The following is a 14,881-nucleotide window of genomic DNA, read 5'->3' on the forward strand; positions in this document are numbered from 1 at the left end:
ATGTTCTTACCCTCAAAATGCACATATATACCCTGGTGCAAGTGTGCAGCTACAGCCAGCAGAGGATTCCCAAGAACACTTCTCTTTTGCTAGGCAGGTGCTGAAGGAAAATACAGCACTGTTTCGCCTTGCAAACCATTCTTCCTCTGCAACACAGTCCTTAGTGGGCAAAACACTTTCATGGTTTTAGTCACTAAGAGTGATAAAAACAGGTCCTCTCACCCACCAAAACAAACATTTTGGAGCATTGTTTGCTTATCTGCCTCCCAAAATGACTTTTCTCTCTTTACCCTCAACTGTCCCTACTGGTACAGAATGAGAGTATTTCATATGCCAAGCATTGGTTGGCTAATGAATACTAGTTGAGTTTTTAAACAGGTGTAGTGGGCAAACTACATTTATTTGAGGGATGTTACAAAAACACTATAAACAAAGCCAAAGATTCTCCAATGTGAGTATTCCTCTTTAATTTCATTGAAAAAAAAGCCTTTTTAATGAAAACCAAGATGGAGTTCTAATTGCAGTTACTACAAACATTAGCTTGCCCAAGATTTGTGCACTTTTACAGTAAAGGTGCTATTAAAGAAAGTCCTATTACTTCCATGCTTCTCATTAGCTAAAACACTTGGCAGCTCTGTGTTAGGAAATAAGAAGAAACTACATTCATGTAGCCCTGGTAGGCTATTGAAGCCCAGCCTGATGAATACGGCTCCAAAATGAGCACTGCTGCCAAAAGATAAAAGGAAAATAACAATTAGCAAAGGAATGGGGCCGAGAAAATAAAACACACATCAAACAGTGAAAAAAAAAATTGTTTTTGCTTTTTTAATAGGCGCACATTCGCAGAGTGATAAAGTACACGGTTGCTAAAAGTCTTAAAAAAGGCATTTAAACCGAGGAAAAGGTAGCTAGTGCTCAGCACTTGAATAGCGAGGAGCTTTCTGCAGCTAGTGCCTGAAATTCCTCAGGTGACGGCTTTTAACATTAATACATTTTTTCCCCTCTCCTGAAGTGTAAGTTTTCCTCCCCACAGGAAGAGGAAACACAGCCGCCCCCGCACGTGGGCATCGCTCTCCGCCTCTCAGCGCACCAAGCCTGCCGGGCGGCACGGGCATCCCAACAACTTCCCCCGTCCTCCCCCTTCCCCCCGCTAAAAGAATCCGCCCAGAGCGAGGCTCCCCTCGCTAACACTGGGGACTGCCGCCGGCACCCCCACTCTCCCGACGGCCGCACGCAGCCATTACCAGCGCCTCACCCGCCACCACTGCCCCTTTCCTTCCTTCCTTGCCCCTCAGGGTCGGAGAACCCGGAACGATCGTGCTGCGACCGCTGGGTGCCGCCGGACTTGGCTGCGAGAGACTTCCGGCGGCGCGGCGGCATGGGGCGGCGGCGGCAGCGGTTCCTGGAGGTGGCGGCGCGAGCACTGGCGAGCGCGTGCCCAGGCCAGGCCCGCTTCCTGCTGTATGGGCGTGCGCCCGGCGCGGGGGCTGCGCGGCGGGAAGGGGCCAGCAGCTGGGGGAGGGAGGAAGGGGACCGGTCTAATTTACGACGCGGGGAAGTCAGGCCCCCTGCCGCGCGGGGATGGAGTTGGGGGTGACGCGCTTTACCGGGCGGCAGTGTCATTGCTCCTTTTCCTTTCCTCCCCACTCCTGGCGCAGGTGGACGTTGAGCTCCGGCAAAGGCGAGTGCACTGTGGCCGCGGCGGGAGCGCGGAGCCCGGGCGCCCTCCCGGCGGCTTGGAGAGGCCCCCGGGAGTGGGGCGGCGGCGGCGAGCATCGCAGCGGGCGCCGGCCTCGGGCTGCGGCCGTGGCAGTGTGTGCAACAGAGATGTGCCGCGCAGGAGACCTGGGCAAAGACACTCGCGCCGGCGTGGTTGTTACTGAGTGAAGGTGCAACCGGGCTACAACCGTGTTATGTTGTGAGAGGAAAAAAGTGCACTAGTGTGGCCTTAACCAGTTTGAAATTCTAAGTAGGTCACCTGTCAGGGGGTTAACAGTCACGCTGTGTGCTTTTTTAAAGTTCTTATTTGAAAAACACAATGATTATTTTTGTCATTTAAATTTTGCTGTTTTGCCTTGATTGATCTGTAGATGATGAACTCCGAAAAGAGGGGATGTGTCCTTACTGTTTCCAGTTCCTCGTTCCTGATAACCACCGCGTGCGTCTCAAACCTAAGATGAAGGTGACTCCGCGGATAGAGAGGGTTCTGAGACGAGAGACAAAGAACCATAAACACAACATGAAGCAGACAAAGCTGTTGAGAAAGTACAGAGACTCGAGAAGTGTTTTGGTAAGGGTGTTTGCTTGGAACCGCAAAGTTACTAATATTTCCCTGAAACCTTTTCATTAGCACAGGAGGCATAATATGCACGTCTTCCACTTGGAAGTGGAGCTCTCACCTACACATCTCTACCTTCATGAGCACAAAACTCTTTTTTTTTTTTTTTTTTTTTGGGGAGAGCTTCTGTTCACATTCACAGTCAACACTTTGAAATCTACTCTCCACAGCAGTGAGATCAAGAGCACAATGGTATGAGCAGACATGCCTTATTTCCTTTCCCCTAAAAAAACATGTCAGCAAAGCTACACAAACAACACTGCACTTCCTGTGATCTTTCTCTTTGGCAGCATTTTGGACAGGCTCTGTAGGCATCTAAGAGCTTGCTTTAAATTAAGTAATTTCTTCCTGCCAAGAAGCTTCAGCATTTCCACTGTCCGTGATTGTATCAGTCGTATCATTTGCATAGTTATGCAAAAATAGCAAGAATGTCGGAGTTTGTCTGCTTCTTTTGTCCAATTTGTATAAGTATGGTAAAACTAGGACCAGTGATCTATGCTACATGCAAAGCATTGCTATGAATCTCCCCAAAAATATGCCTAAGAATTCAGATGTGCACCAAAGATAAGGCTTTACTGAAGTCAGGCTGTTTTTACCCAGATGTTTCAGATCAAAAGAAGAGTTGAGTGACTGAAACTTTTTTGTGTTGTTGTTCAGTTGTATGTGTGGTTTAAAAGTATATTAACTAAATTTAAAAGCTTTACTTCATTTATATCCATAGGCCATGGTAACCAAAACATTTTACTTGTACCTTGTGCATAACTTGAATTGCTTAAAACTTTAATATTAGCCAAATATTAGTCTGTAAATGAAGTGTTTCAAAACTAAACCGTATATGTCATATAAGCAGAGATAAGGTTGCTTTGAGGCTTTAGGGTTTTTTTATAAAATTATCTAAGACTATAAATCTAATATTTTGAAGAATAAAAGTATATATTTAATCTACTATTGCTGAGGCATACTGAAATATAAAAACAAGACACGCAAACAGATATCTTAATAAATGAGAGCACTCTGCTAGGTCTGAAAGTTACTAGTATATTTGATGTGTTCTCAGACAAGAATCTGCTGATTTGTCAAGTAATATTTGCAGAACTAAAAGTGATTAGAGAGCCAATAACACAAAATGAAACTCAGGAAATACAGATGTCATCAGCTGTCAGGATTATTATTATTATTACTCCCTTACTGAGTTTTGATCACTTTGTGTATCATATTTTTCAGTGAAATATGAACACCACTGATGTATATTCAGCCAGTTCAGATGCTGTTTCATCTTTCTGTTCTGCTGGGGTTGTTTTTCCTAGCTCACTGCATCACATGTTTGCATTTAGATTTAAAGGCCTCCTGAAATTAGTTGCCAGGGATTGGAGTCATTTCTAGATAAACCCATGGGACCTAGTTGGTTTATGAAGTGTGACTGAAAATACTCGCTGTAAAATACATGTTCCTTTTATAATCTCTGTGTTTCATCTAAGCAAATGTTTAACTAGTTGGGCTGGTGTCATGATATTCAGAGAATAGTTTGGATAATTCTTTATAGTGGCTTTGTAGTGTGAGGAGGAAAGACTGTTATAATGATGATATTTCCTTCCCTCTCTGTGCAGCTGGTTACTTGCAACTCGTGCAACAAAACAACAAAACATTATGGTAATAACAGAGATTTTCTGGCTACCATGACACACCATTCCATTAGAACCACTCCAACCATTAGAACTGGCCTTAAGACACCAGATCGGAAAAGTCCATTTGCAAACAAAATGACACCTGCAAGCTGCAGCAGGTCTGGATCTAAAGGAAAGAGTCCATCATCACTTCCCAGGTACATTTTTCTTTCCTATTTAAAGAGACATTTTACTGGGTAGAGTTGGGAAAGGAATTCATGCTCCGCTCAGTGGCTTCAGATTAAACTGATAGTTAAATTAGATTAATTTATAGATAAATTAATTGATAGTTAAATATTTTTCCTTAGTGATCTGAATAAAGGGATCAGCTTTGATATTTTAACCTTTAAAAACAAGGATTGTGATAAAAAGTGACAATGCGTAAAGAATGCACAATTATGTTATTGTTAGTAATATGCTTAAATTTTGCATAACTCGTAACTGCTCACTTTCATGTGAAAATACACTACTTTTCACACATATGTATTTGCGCTTTCATACAGTTACTTTATACTAATTCTAGTATCTCACCTTTAAGATATTTGAGTCGTTTATTTTTCAGAACTTGTATACCTGGACAGACATCAAACAGCTCTTTTTCCAAGACTCCTCGAAACTCCAAATATCACTTTTCTAAGCTAAAATGGATGCTTAATCTGGAAGAAAAAGAGGAAAGTCAGAAGACAGATTTGAAAACCTTAACTTTACTTTAATTATTCATTATTGCAAAATAATAGAAATTACAGCAATAAGTATTTTTCCAGTTGTAGTAGATCAACAAAATTTGTGATTTCTTTAAAACTCAGACTAATGGTATTTATTGTATAAGAACAAACCGTGGTTTGTGGAAACCACTGTTTCTGTGGAATCTGACTGCCTGCAAAATGAAATAATCGGTCTAGTATGTTTGGGACTCTTGAGCATGTTTTGCAGTCTCTAATGGCCCAAGAATTAAAAGTCAAAATCTATTCTTTGAGGAAGCAGACAATACTGGCCCCATTCCTGTACCTATTTCCTCCATTTCTTTCCCCTTCCCCTAGTTTTAAGTTTACGTATCACAATAGAATTTGAAAGATCTCATCCTTACCGTGTTTGAGTTAAAAATGGACACTTCAGTTGAGAAATTCTGCAGGTACCATATGTTCAAGAGGTCTGCCTGACTGTCCTGTAGAGTCACTGTCTTTTGACACAGCAATTTAAATGTTACTACACAGTCAAAGGTAACAACTTAATCTTTGAGATAGCACTAATACAAAGAGAGACAGAACAGTATCCATTCATCCAGATTAAGTTTCTTTATCATGTTTTGTGATTTGGACCACAGTTGCTGCTCCTCCCAAGGTAACATAGAACCTTGTGAGATGGCACTGTAATGCAGGAAGATCTGAATATACCTCCCAAGAGCTTCACACTAGACTTGCCCCATTACTTCTATGAGTACTATAGCCATAAAGTAAACAGGATGTTTCCTTTTTGATTGTTACCAAAATGTGTCACTTTTTTTTTTTCAAAAATAGCTGAGGAAAGAACCTCTTTTTTTAAAAAAAATATCTTTCAGTTTTGAGAGACCTCAGACTTCATAGTTCCTTCCTTCCTGGAGTTAAGTCTGGAAAAGTAGGCTTGCTCAGGACAGTGATCGTTTTATTCCCTATTTCTTCCCCTCTCCTCCCCACCCCCCACCCACTGTCAATTTTCATGTGGTCAAGGTTGAAGTGCTCCTCCACTGTCAGATTTTACATTTTCAATTCAGGACAGGAGGTGAGAAAGGACAATAGAAGCCACAAGGCAGGATGGAGCGTATAGGCTGCTCTGCATACGGTGTGCAGTGGCAGTTCTGCAAATCATGCTTCAGACTTCCTCTTTCAAAAGAGAATCAACAGATGAAAAACCTCTATGTTTGATTTTGAAGTTCTGTATTTCCCAGTTTGTATTTTAATAAATAGATCCTTTTAAGTGCATTCAGATTCAATGCATGCCAATAAGGAATAGGACCAACAAGTAAGTTGGCAGGCTTGAAAGCAGTCAAAAGATAGAGGAAATAAAGGTTGTTGCAAATTCTGTTTACCATATCAAAGATTGATATGTAACCTTTTTATATCTCCTGACCATATACAGAACAGTTTTGAAAGATTTATTTCAGATTGTTTCTTATGTACATGTAAGATCAAATTAAGTACCATTATAGGGCTGAAACAGGGACCTTGAAGTTGCACTTTTTTTCTGATGTAAAACTTTTTATTAATTTATCTGTTCTTAGTATGTTTGTTATCCAATATTCTGGGAGAATACTTCAGTCTTGGAGAATGTATATTATTAAAAAAATGAAAAACAAGTTTCATAATAAATTTTTATATTAGAAGTGTGTACTTACGTTACATTATTGCTAAGACTTACATGACAATGGCCTGGGCAGCTGGTAAAGTTAAAAGTGCATCAACAGTAATTTTTTTATGTCACACCAAGAGTGTGCTTTTTGAGCCTATCTCCTGTTTGTCCCTGTGTGCTTTTTTATACAACACTGTGGTCTCAAGAGTTCATGAACCACCTTTCTTTTTGATAATTCTGTGGATTGTGGATAAAAGCACAGAAGAGATGCTCCAAGGGTACAATTAATGTGTTAACTGTTAATGGGCAGTGGGTCCCTAGGACCACACTTGAGTTAGCCTGAAGTACAAATCCCTAAGAAAATGTATTGCAGTTGCCAAATAACCCCATATAATGAAATGTTGCTTAATGCAACCAGCTCTCAGAATCACGAAATTGTAGAGGTTGGAAAGGACCTCTGGAGATCGTCTAGTACAATCCCGCTGCTCAGGGTCACCTAGAGCATATTGCTCACAATTATGTCCTGATATTTACATATGTATATGTATATATGCATATACATATGTTCCTGCTCAGTCAAAAAGTCAGTATCTGATTTTTGAATATCTTCAAGGATGGAGACTACTCCCTAACTTCTCTGGGCAGGATGTGCTCAGTTGCCCCTCAGAGTTAAAAATCTTTCCCTTAGACTCAGATGGAACTGCCTGTTACCTGTCACCCTGTCCCAGGGCACCACTGAAGAGAGTCAGGACCCAGACTTTTCAAACCCTTCAGATATTGCTAAACATGGATAAGATCCCATTTCAATCTTCTCCACCCTGCTCTCTCAGCATTTGCTCATAGGAAAGATGCTCCAGCCTCTTAATCATCTTTGCAGACATACACTGCAGGCCTCTCCAGTAACTCCACCTCTATCTTCTACTGGGGAGCCCCAAACTAGACACAGCACTCCAGCGAGGCCTCACCAGGGCTAAGGTATAGTTAGGGAGGATCACCTTCCCCGCAACCTGTTGGCATTGCTCTGCCTAATGCAGCTGAGGATACCCTTGGCCTTCTTGGCCACAAGGACCTATTGCTGGCTCATGGTTAGCTTGTTATCCATCAGGGCTCCTGCCTTCTTTGATTTTTGCATTGCAATCTTGGCAGGATAACCCAAGGTCCATGTGTCCTTAAGTAAGTAAGGGAACTGTCTTCATTCAACAGCCTGTGAGAGCTGCTTGCTTCCTGCTCTGCCCTGCGCAGACGAAGAGGTTGCAGGGAGCTAGGCTGGGACTGCCAGGGATTCAGAGTGACCCCGCAAACCGAGTACCTGGAGGTGCTTTGAAGGAGGTGAGGAGCCAGGCTGCTCTCTGCTCTGAGCACAAGCAATAGGCAGACTCCCAGCAGGAGGCTCTTCTCTGGGTTTTGAGACCTTCTGTAGGAACTCCCTCTTCCCTTTGGCCAGTCCTTGTGCTTGAGAACAGCAGAGCAAATTATTGACTGCTTAAAGGAGGAGGAGAAAGGTGTCCAGAAGGCTGGGTGATACTGGTGATGGTAGGCTGGGTGGCCAGGTTGTGGCCTTTGCTTTCCTGATGAAGATGTGCCTGGGCAGCAAGCAGCAGTCTGGATGTGGGAGGGAGTAGAAGGAAGCTTTTAACCTAGTTGCTATGCTCTTTCCTGCTGCGCCCTGTGGCTGGGCTTGCAGAGGATGGAAATGCCAGAGCAAGAGCATGTAGGAAGGAGCCTTCGTGCTGCACTGCTCTGTGCTGTTCTCGGGGTGCATTTGGGGAGTATGGAGAGAGGCTTTTCAGGAGAGGTGGCCCTGAGCCCACACTCAGGCCTGCTTGCCTCCCCTGCAGGATGGAGCAACTGAGGCAGTCCTGAAGCTGAGGGCAGCTGAGGTGTCCCCAGGGCCTGCAGCAGATGCTGTGCAGCCTGCTGCTGGGAGAGCCTGTTCTGCTGAGGAGAGAGCACAGAGTGCAGCTTCCAGGGCAGGGGAGTCCTCATGCAAGTCCACAAAGCAGGGGACCAACAGGCAGCAGCAGCCCATGCAGGCTCACAGGTGGTAGCAGGCCTTGTAGAGCTGCTTTGCCAGTGCACAGAGGTGCCAGGAGGCCAGCAGTACCCTGTTGCTACTGGTATGACCTGCTCTGGCAAGAGGGTCCCAGGTTGGCCCCATCTCTGGGCAGCATGCGGGAACACATCCCTGCGAGCTGCGGCAGCACTTCCACTCTGTACTCTGCTTCCTCCGCTGCAAGGGAGAGCAGCTGCCTGGCCAGTAAGGGATCACGGGTGGTGCTGGTGACCCACATGGTGATCCTTTCATTTTACACGGCCAGAGACACATGCTCCCTGTGCAGCTGGGCCAACTGGGGAAGTGAGAGCTGTTCAAGGGACTTCCGCTGCCTGTTCTGCGTGGGTGTGGAGGAGCTGGGCCAAAGCCATCCCTCCAGCTACGTCCTAGAAGTGGAGAGCCTGAGCACCTCTGGGTCCTGCGGCGATGCAGAGGACCATGTTGTGAGCCATGCTTGTAGCTCAAACCCAGATGCTGCTGGGGAGAGAAGTTACCACCTCTCCAGGGATGGAGGACTGCAGGACAAGAGGTGCAGTACTAGCCCTGCTGAAGGCACTGGCAGGCTGTGAAGATGCCTGCACGGGGTGGATATTGAGACAAGGGATCATCACCACCTCTTCAGCTCGACTAGCAGCGGATATAGTGGTGAGCGAATCGCAGAATGGTTGGAAGGGTCCAAAACCTGTCAAGGTGGGATCCTGTGCAATGTTTGTGCAAGACTGTTGGACTAGGTGATTTCCAGAGGTCACTCAATTGGTGTGTAATTCTGTGACCTCTGGAAATCACCTAGCCCAACCCCCTATCTTGCACAAGATCATGTCCAGACAGCTTTTAAATATTTCCAGGGAAGGAGACCCCGCAATCTCTTCCATTGTTCTGTCATCCTCACAATAAAGAAGCTTTTCCTCATTTTCTGATGGAACTTCCTTTGTTCGAGTTTGTGCCCACTGCCTATTATGGAGTGGTCAACAATAGTTGAGCACTGCTGAAAAGTCTGGCTCTAGCCTCTTGACACCCTCCCTTATGGCACATCCTCAGTATGCACTGATACGATTCCCTCTCAGCCTTCTCATGTCTAGGCTGAACAGGTGCAGCTCTCTCAGCCCTTCCTCATAGAAGTGCTCCAGTCCCCCTATTGTGGACTGTCTCCAGTAGCTTCATGTCTCTATTGGCCCAGGAAGTCAAGCCCAGCACCAGGGCTGAAGAGGCAGGGAGGATCACCTCCCCTCAACCTGCTGGCAATGCTCTGCCTAATTCATCTGAGGATACTATGAGCCTTCTTGAACACAAGAGCATGTTGCTGGCTCGTGGTTAACTCGTTATCCATCCAGGTTCCCAGGTCCTTCTCTGTAGAGCTGTTTTCCAGCAGGTCAACCCCCAACCTGTTCTGGTGCATGGGGTGATTCCTGCCTAGCTACAGGTCTGCTCTTGCGTTTGTTGAACTTCGTGAGGTTCCTCTCTGCTGAGGTCTCTCTGAATGGCAGCACAGTCCTCCAGTGTATCGGCCACTGCTCCCAGGCTTGGATCATCAGCAAACTTGCAGAGGGTGATCTCTGTCCTCTCATTCAGGTCCCTGATGAGGAAGTTGAACAAGACTGAAAGCAATATTAACTCCTGGGGAACACTACTGGAAGCTACAGGCCTCCAAGTTGACCTTGTGTCATTGATCACCACCTTCTGAGCTCTGCCATTTGGCCAGTTCTCAGTCTGCCTCCCTGTCCACTCATTTAACCCACACTTCCTGAGCTTTCCTTTGTGGCAGACACTGTGGAAAGACACCAACTGTCTATGGAGAAAGACACTATTGTCACTGATTGTCATATATATATATATATATATATATGTCTCCATATATATTTAATTTATGATTTTAGAGATTTGCTTTTGAAAGTACTTCTTCCTCATTGAAAACTGGAGGTCTGTTCTACAAATACCAAGCACTAATTAGTACTAATTTGTACTAATTATTCCCTCGGCATCACTACATGATTTTGGCTTACTCTTAAGTACAGAAATCGGTTTACATTAAAGCCATTCACAAAATGAGAATGCAGAGGTAAGCATTAAACAATGATTTCAAAAATATTTTTACAACAATATTTTATTCTATTAAATATGAAAGATAATACAGACAGGTGTTATTTCAAGGACATATTACACAAGGATTACACATTCTGTCAGAAGAGCACAATACTGAAACATGTTTGCATTTCAAACTGCTGTTATTAGCTCTCAATGAATGATTCGATTTCTTTTGCAAACAAGTAACAAGAGTGCTATTAAACTTCTGCAAATTCCCACAAAAATATCATGCTTAGTAGGCTAGTTTACATGTAGTAAAGGTGAACTCAGAATCAGATTTTTAAATAACAAGGTGGCTGCTGCTTAATCAAGATAAATGCCACTGAAATAAGAACTGACACCAAATCGGCCATCCATTAAAAAACAATTCTTTGCAGACACAACATTTGAATCTGCTTTTTTATCTGCAGAAATAGTCACTGTGATCAGGCGCATGAGTAATGAGCAGAACTGGTCCTAAGTATTTATAAATGTAACAGTCAATTTTTTTTGAAGCACTGTTTTTCTAGTTCAGAAATATTTCCACAAAACCCATGAATCTACTTGCTTACATTCCAAAAGGTGGAAATCCAACTTTTCAGAGGTGGGTCAGTTAAGCCTAAGCATGACTTCTGTGACTTTTATGGTTATTTCTATAGGGGAGTACTGCATCCTAAATATGCATTTTGGGTAATCATTGAAGTACCAGACTGAGTTCTCACTGGCTTGTGAGAGCAATATTAGTCTGTGGACCTTCCAATCCACTGACTTTTTAAACTTCAGGAAAAACAGGAATGTACTTTTATTGTAATCAAGCTCTCAGTTGGTCATTTGGAAGATTTTTTCAGATGAAATAGTAAGAATGTAAATTTAAGCATGTAGTTTGAGTTGTGTTCCTAGAAAGTAATTAAGGTGTTTTATTTTAGTATATTAATATCAACATTAATGGAGTGAAACACAGACAAGCTAATGTTCTTGCAGTGTATAGCTTAAATTGCAAAAAGAACAAGAAAAAGCACAATTTCTAAGAATCATAATTTTTTTTGCAACTAAGGACTTTCCTTTTAAAATCACGGAAGTGGAATAGATGTTTTTGATAGCTTTCATAACATTCTGCAAAAATACAGCTTGATTCTGCAAATGGCAGAATATACAAGAACAGTTCCAGAGACTCCAGCAGAAAGACCTCCCAACATTCTCCATGGCAAAGAGATGCAGGATTGTCTTTGCTTTTGTTTTTTGTTTTTTTTTCTCTCTCTTTTTTTTTTTTCCCTCTGGAGAACACTGAATAAAAGTGCAATACAGAGTAAATAAGTAAATAAGCCGATTAGTATATTACATTTTTTTCTGAAATTTTGTATTTGTACCTTTGCTGGGGTAGGCTTTCTGTTCTGAGCAGAAACATATTGTGTTAGAAGAGATGGGCAGGGGACACCCTCATTTTTTTCACAGAGCAGATGCCCCAAACCAGTCCTACAGCTAGAAACACTGTACTGCCCAGAGTTTCACACTGCTATTTCTGTTTTTTTGTTTGTTTGTTTGTTTGTTTTTCAAAAGCAGATATTTGTTTAGCTTTTCATTTCCACTCTGATATTTTTTCCTTTTGAGCTTCCAGGCACTCCTCCTTCTCCCACCCAGTGACTCTTTTTCCTGAGGTGTCAGACATTTACCTTAAGCTTTGGAACCTGAGAATTTGGAAGTATCTTTTTTATACTAGAGGGCTGCATTTGTATCTGACAAGGTTATCTCCTAGTATACTATTACAGTTACAATATAGATCTAACCTGATGCCTTTCCCATAGAAATAAAAGACCATTCAAACACTAACATGACACTTGCTCTAAACGTATATTTACCTTCCTCAAGCCCTCTTTTCTAAACAAATTTTGAGGAATAATAATTAAAAAAAAATCAAGTATTAAACATTCCTTAAAGTAAACAATTTCACAGTAAAACAAAGACAAATATATACAGAAAATAGCACTTTCTCAAAATTAAAGCTTATATACATCAGGAAAAAGGTGAGATTTTCCTCATTCTTTTATCAGTTCTACATATCTGTAGATAAGCAACATTATCACTAATAGTTATGAAAATGAAAAACAACTCTACTGTGCTGTATTTAATGCTCTTGAGAGATCAAGGAAATTCAGCACTCAACTTTATCATCACTGTTTTAAATTAAGGTAGCAAACAATTGTATAAACATAACATATTCACCCTGGTTTTGAATATCCAAGGACTAGATCCTTCAGTGGACTCTAAGCAAGCCATGTCATCACAACGGTTATCACCTTAGGTACTTATTTCCATGGATGGACTAGTGGGCTTTTACGTTTTAGGATTTGTTCTACAATTCTTAATGAAGTAAACAGTTTTAATATTTACCACAAATTTTGTGCTATTCTTTAGCAAGAGTAAACTTTACCTGCAGCTGTAATGCGCCTACATACGTATCTAAATTTATTTAGTAAAGTTTCAACATACTAGAAGTGTTTAAAGCATAAAAATTGTATCTGCATTTCATTCTCTTATCATGAAAAGTTGACAATAAATTTCATTTTAATTTTACAGCTTAGACTAAAAAAAACTCTCTTGGACCATTTGTGGTTAACTGTTTTTGGGAGGGGGGGTTGTTTGTTTTTTGTTTTGGTTTTTTTTTCCTGTAGTGTGGGAAATTGCCACTCAGAACTGTTACAAATCTTTAGATGGCTAGCAAGCACTGGTAAACTATTTTCAGCATTCCTACCTGTCAATCAGATTTCTATAATGCAATTAATAATCTACAATTGCATCACAATTTTTAAAAAATCTCGGGGAAAGATAAGAACATTCATTTCTTTTAGTTTTAAATTCCCATGGGCAAAGCTTGGGACATTTTTAGATCACATATATGTTTAGTAATCACAGCAGCAGCAGTCTGGACGCTGGCAGATATATGCCCAAAGATTGAGTATGGAGGATGTGAGCTTTCTTTCTATTTGCGTTTTTTTTTAAATCTACACATGCACATCCCCTTTAACTATTGGGTAACATCAAACTTTGCATGGGAGAAGGAATGGTATTTCAACAGTTTGTATTTTTATCTTTCTGTTTTTTCACTCAGAGGTTTAATTCAGGACAATTTCTAAAAGAAAGGATAATTGTACTGAGGTGCTTATCTCTAAATGTAATCACATTCAAGAGAAATATTTTGTTCATATCCAGTAAGTATTCTAGGAATTGTAATTTTTGACAAGGTAGAATAGACTTCCTTTAAAAATTGCTTTCATGCGAGAAGGAGCATTAAATTCGTAAACGTTGAACTTAACGGATAGAAAACAATATCTGACAAGTGCAGACCCGTGAACAAAATGTTATCATTAAATAGGCAGATGAGATCCAACTCAAATACTTTCAGTCTAGTTCTTTAAGGTCATTTATATGCCAGAAAGTGCACATAGACATTTTAAAAATCACTTCTAAATACTTAAGAGCCTAATTACAATTGACCCCTCCCCCCAAAAAAGAAAGAAGTCTAAACTTTCTGGCAGTCCACTAGGTACCTATCCTCAGCTTTTAGATGAACATAAAAGCTGGCACTTAGTATAGTAACAAGGAATTTTGACAAATCTAATTACCTGTAGACAAACATCACATTTGTGCCATGCAAAGGATCTCTTTAAGAATACCTATTCAGTAATATATTTCTTCAGTTTAAATCATACACAGGCTGAAACTATCTTCTCTCTTAGAAAAGAAGTTTGAGACCAAAAATGTTTGCTGGAGCAGTGTAAGGGAACAGAAGCTCACATTGGCCTCCTGTGTTCCTCAGTGGAAAAGGATGATTTAGCCCAAAGCCACAAGACTACCCTACAGCATGGTTGCATCATGTTGTTGCATGGATAATAACATTTTAGGACATTTAGGAATAGGCACAGTTTAGAGAATGACTTTCTGCTTAAATTAAAGTTGTAAAATGGCTTTGCATTTCTAGGATCATTTTTTTTGGATGGAGGCGGGTATTCCAGAAAGAGATCAGAGTACAAATGAATGGTCCCTCAACTAGGAAACTAAGCAGTTGTAAAGAGAAAAGTTACTATTGTGATATTTAATTAAAATGGTCAGTTGTGTACTTTTTTTTGTGCTGGCTTTTAAAAACTAAAATATTGCAGCATTTTGAGTCCTTTAAGGATATGCTTTGAGTAACATGATTTATGTTTTACAAAATAAAAAGGGAACATTTACTTTAAAATAAGCCATCTGGCTTGTTTTGGAAGTAAGTTTAGCATAATAGCCAGTAAGATCACTTTTGACTTTGCATTAAATTACAATAAGTTGTCATTTCCATAATGTTTATGTTCCATACCATTTTAATGCCTTACTAGTCATTGAAATATGTCAACTTACAAACATACCTCAAAGTATGCTTTGATTATATACTGATCTAATTAAGTACAG

The 14,881-nt window shown here is 41.3% G+C and overlaps 1 protein-coding gene across 1 annotated transcript; it reads left to right on the forward strand.

Annotated features, from left to right (window-relative positions):
- Positions 1 to 1,377: 1,377 nt before the first annotated feature.
- RMP24 (ribonuclease MRP subunit p24) lies at positions 1,378 to 4,825 on the forward strand. The gene is made up of 5 exons (XM_088527361.1): positions 1,378 to 1,461; positions 1,659 to 1,681; positions 2,091 to 2,290; positions 3,946 to 4,160; positions 4,565 to 4,825. Exons 1-5 carry the CDS (start codon positions 1,379 to 1,381, stop codon positions 4,713 to 4,715), a joined length of 672 nt encoding a protein of 223 aa, XP_088383487.1. The 5' UTR covers position 1,378; the 3' UTR covers positions 4,716 to 4,825.
- Positions 4,826 to 14,881: the final 10,056 nt, after the last annotated feature.

This window comes from Tinamus guttatus, unplaced genomic scaffold (genome assembly GCF_059628265.1).
Source record: "Tinamus guttatus ecotype Peru unplaced genomic scaffold, ASM5962826v1 Tinamus_guttatus_pri_ptg000283l, whole genome shotgun sequence".
Classification (NCBI taxonomy): Eukaryota; Metazoa; Chordata; class Aves; order Tinamiformes; family Tinamidae; genus Tinamus; species Tinamus guttatus.

What these genes read in the sequence shown, in the direction of transcription:
- RMP24 (XM_088527361.1), top strand. Translation starts at nt 1,379, where the DNA reads ATGGGGCGGCGGCGGCAGCGGTTCCTGGAGGTGGCGGCGCGAGCACTG. An exon ending in GGCCAGGCCCGCTTCCTGCT is followed by an intron (nt 1,462 to 1,658) that starts GTATGGGCGTGC and finishes CTCCTGGCGCAG; the next exon opens with GTGGACGTTGAGCTCCGGCA. An exon ending in GAGACTCGAGAAGTGTTTTG is followed by an intron (nt 2,291 to 3,945) that starts GTAAGGGTGTTT and finishes CTCTCTGTGCAG; the next exon opens with CTGGTTACTTGCAACTCGTG.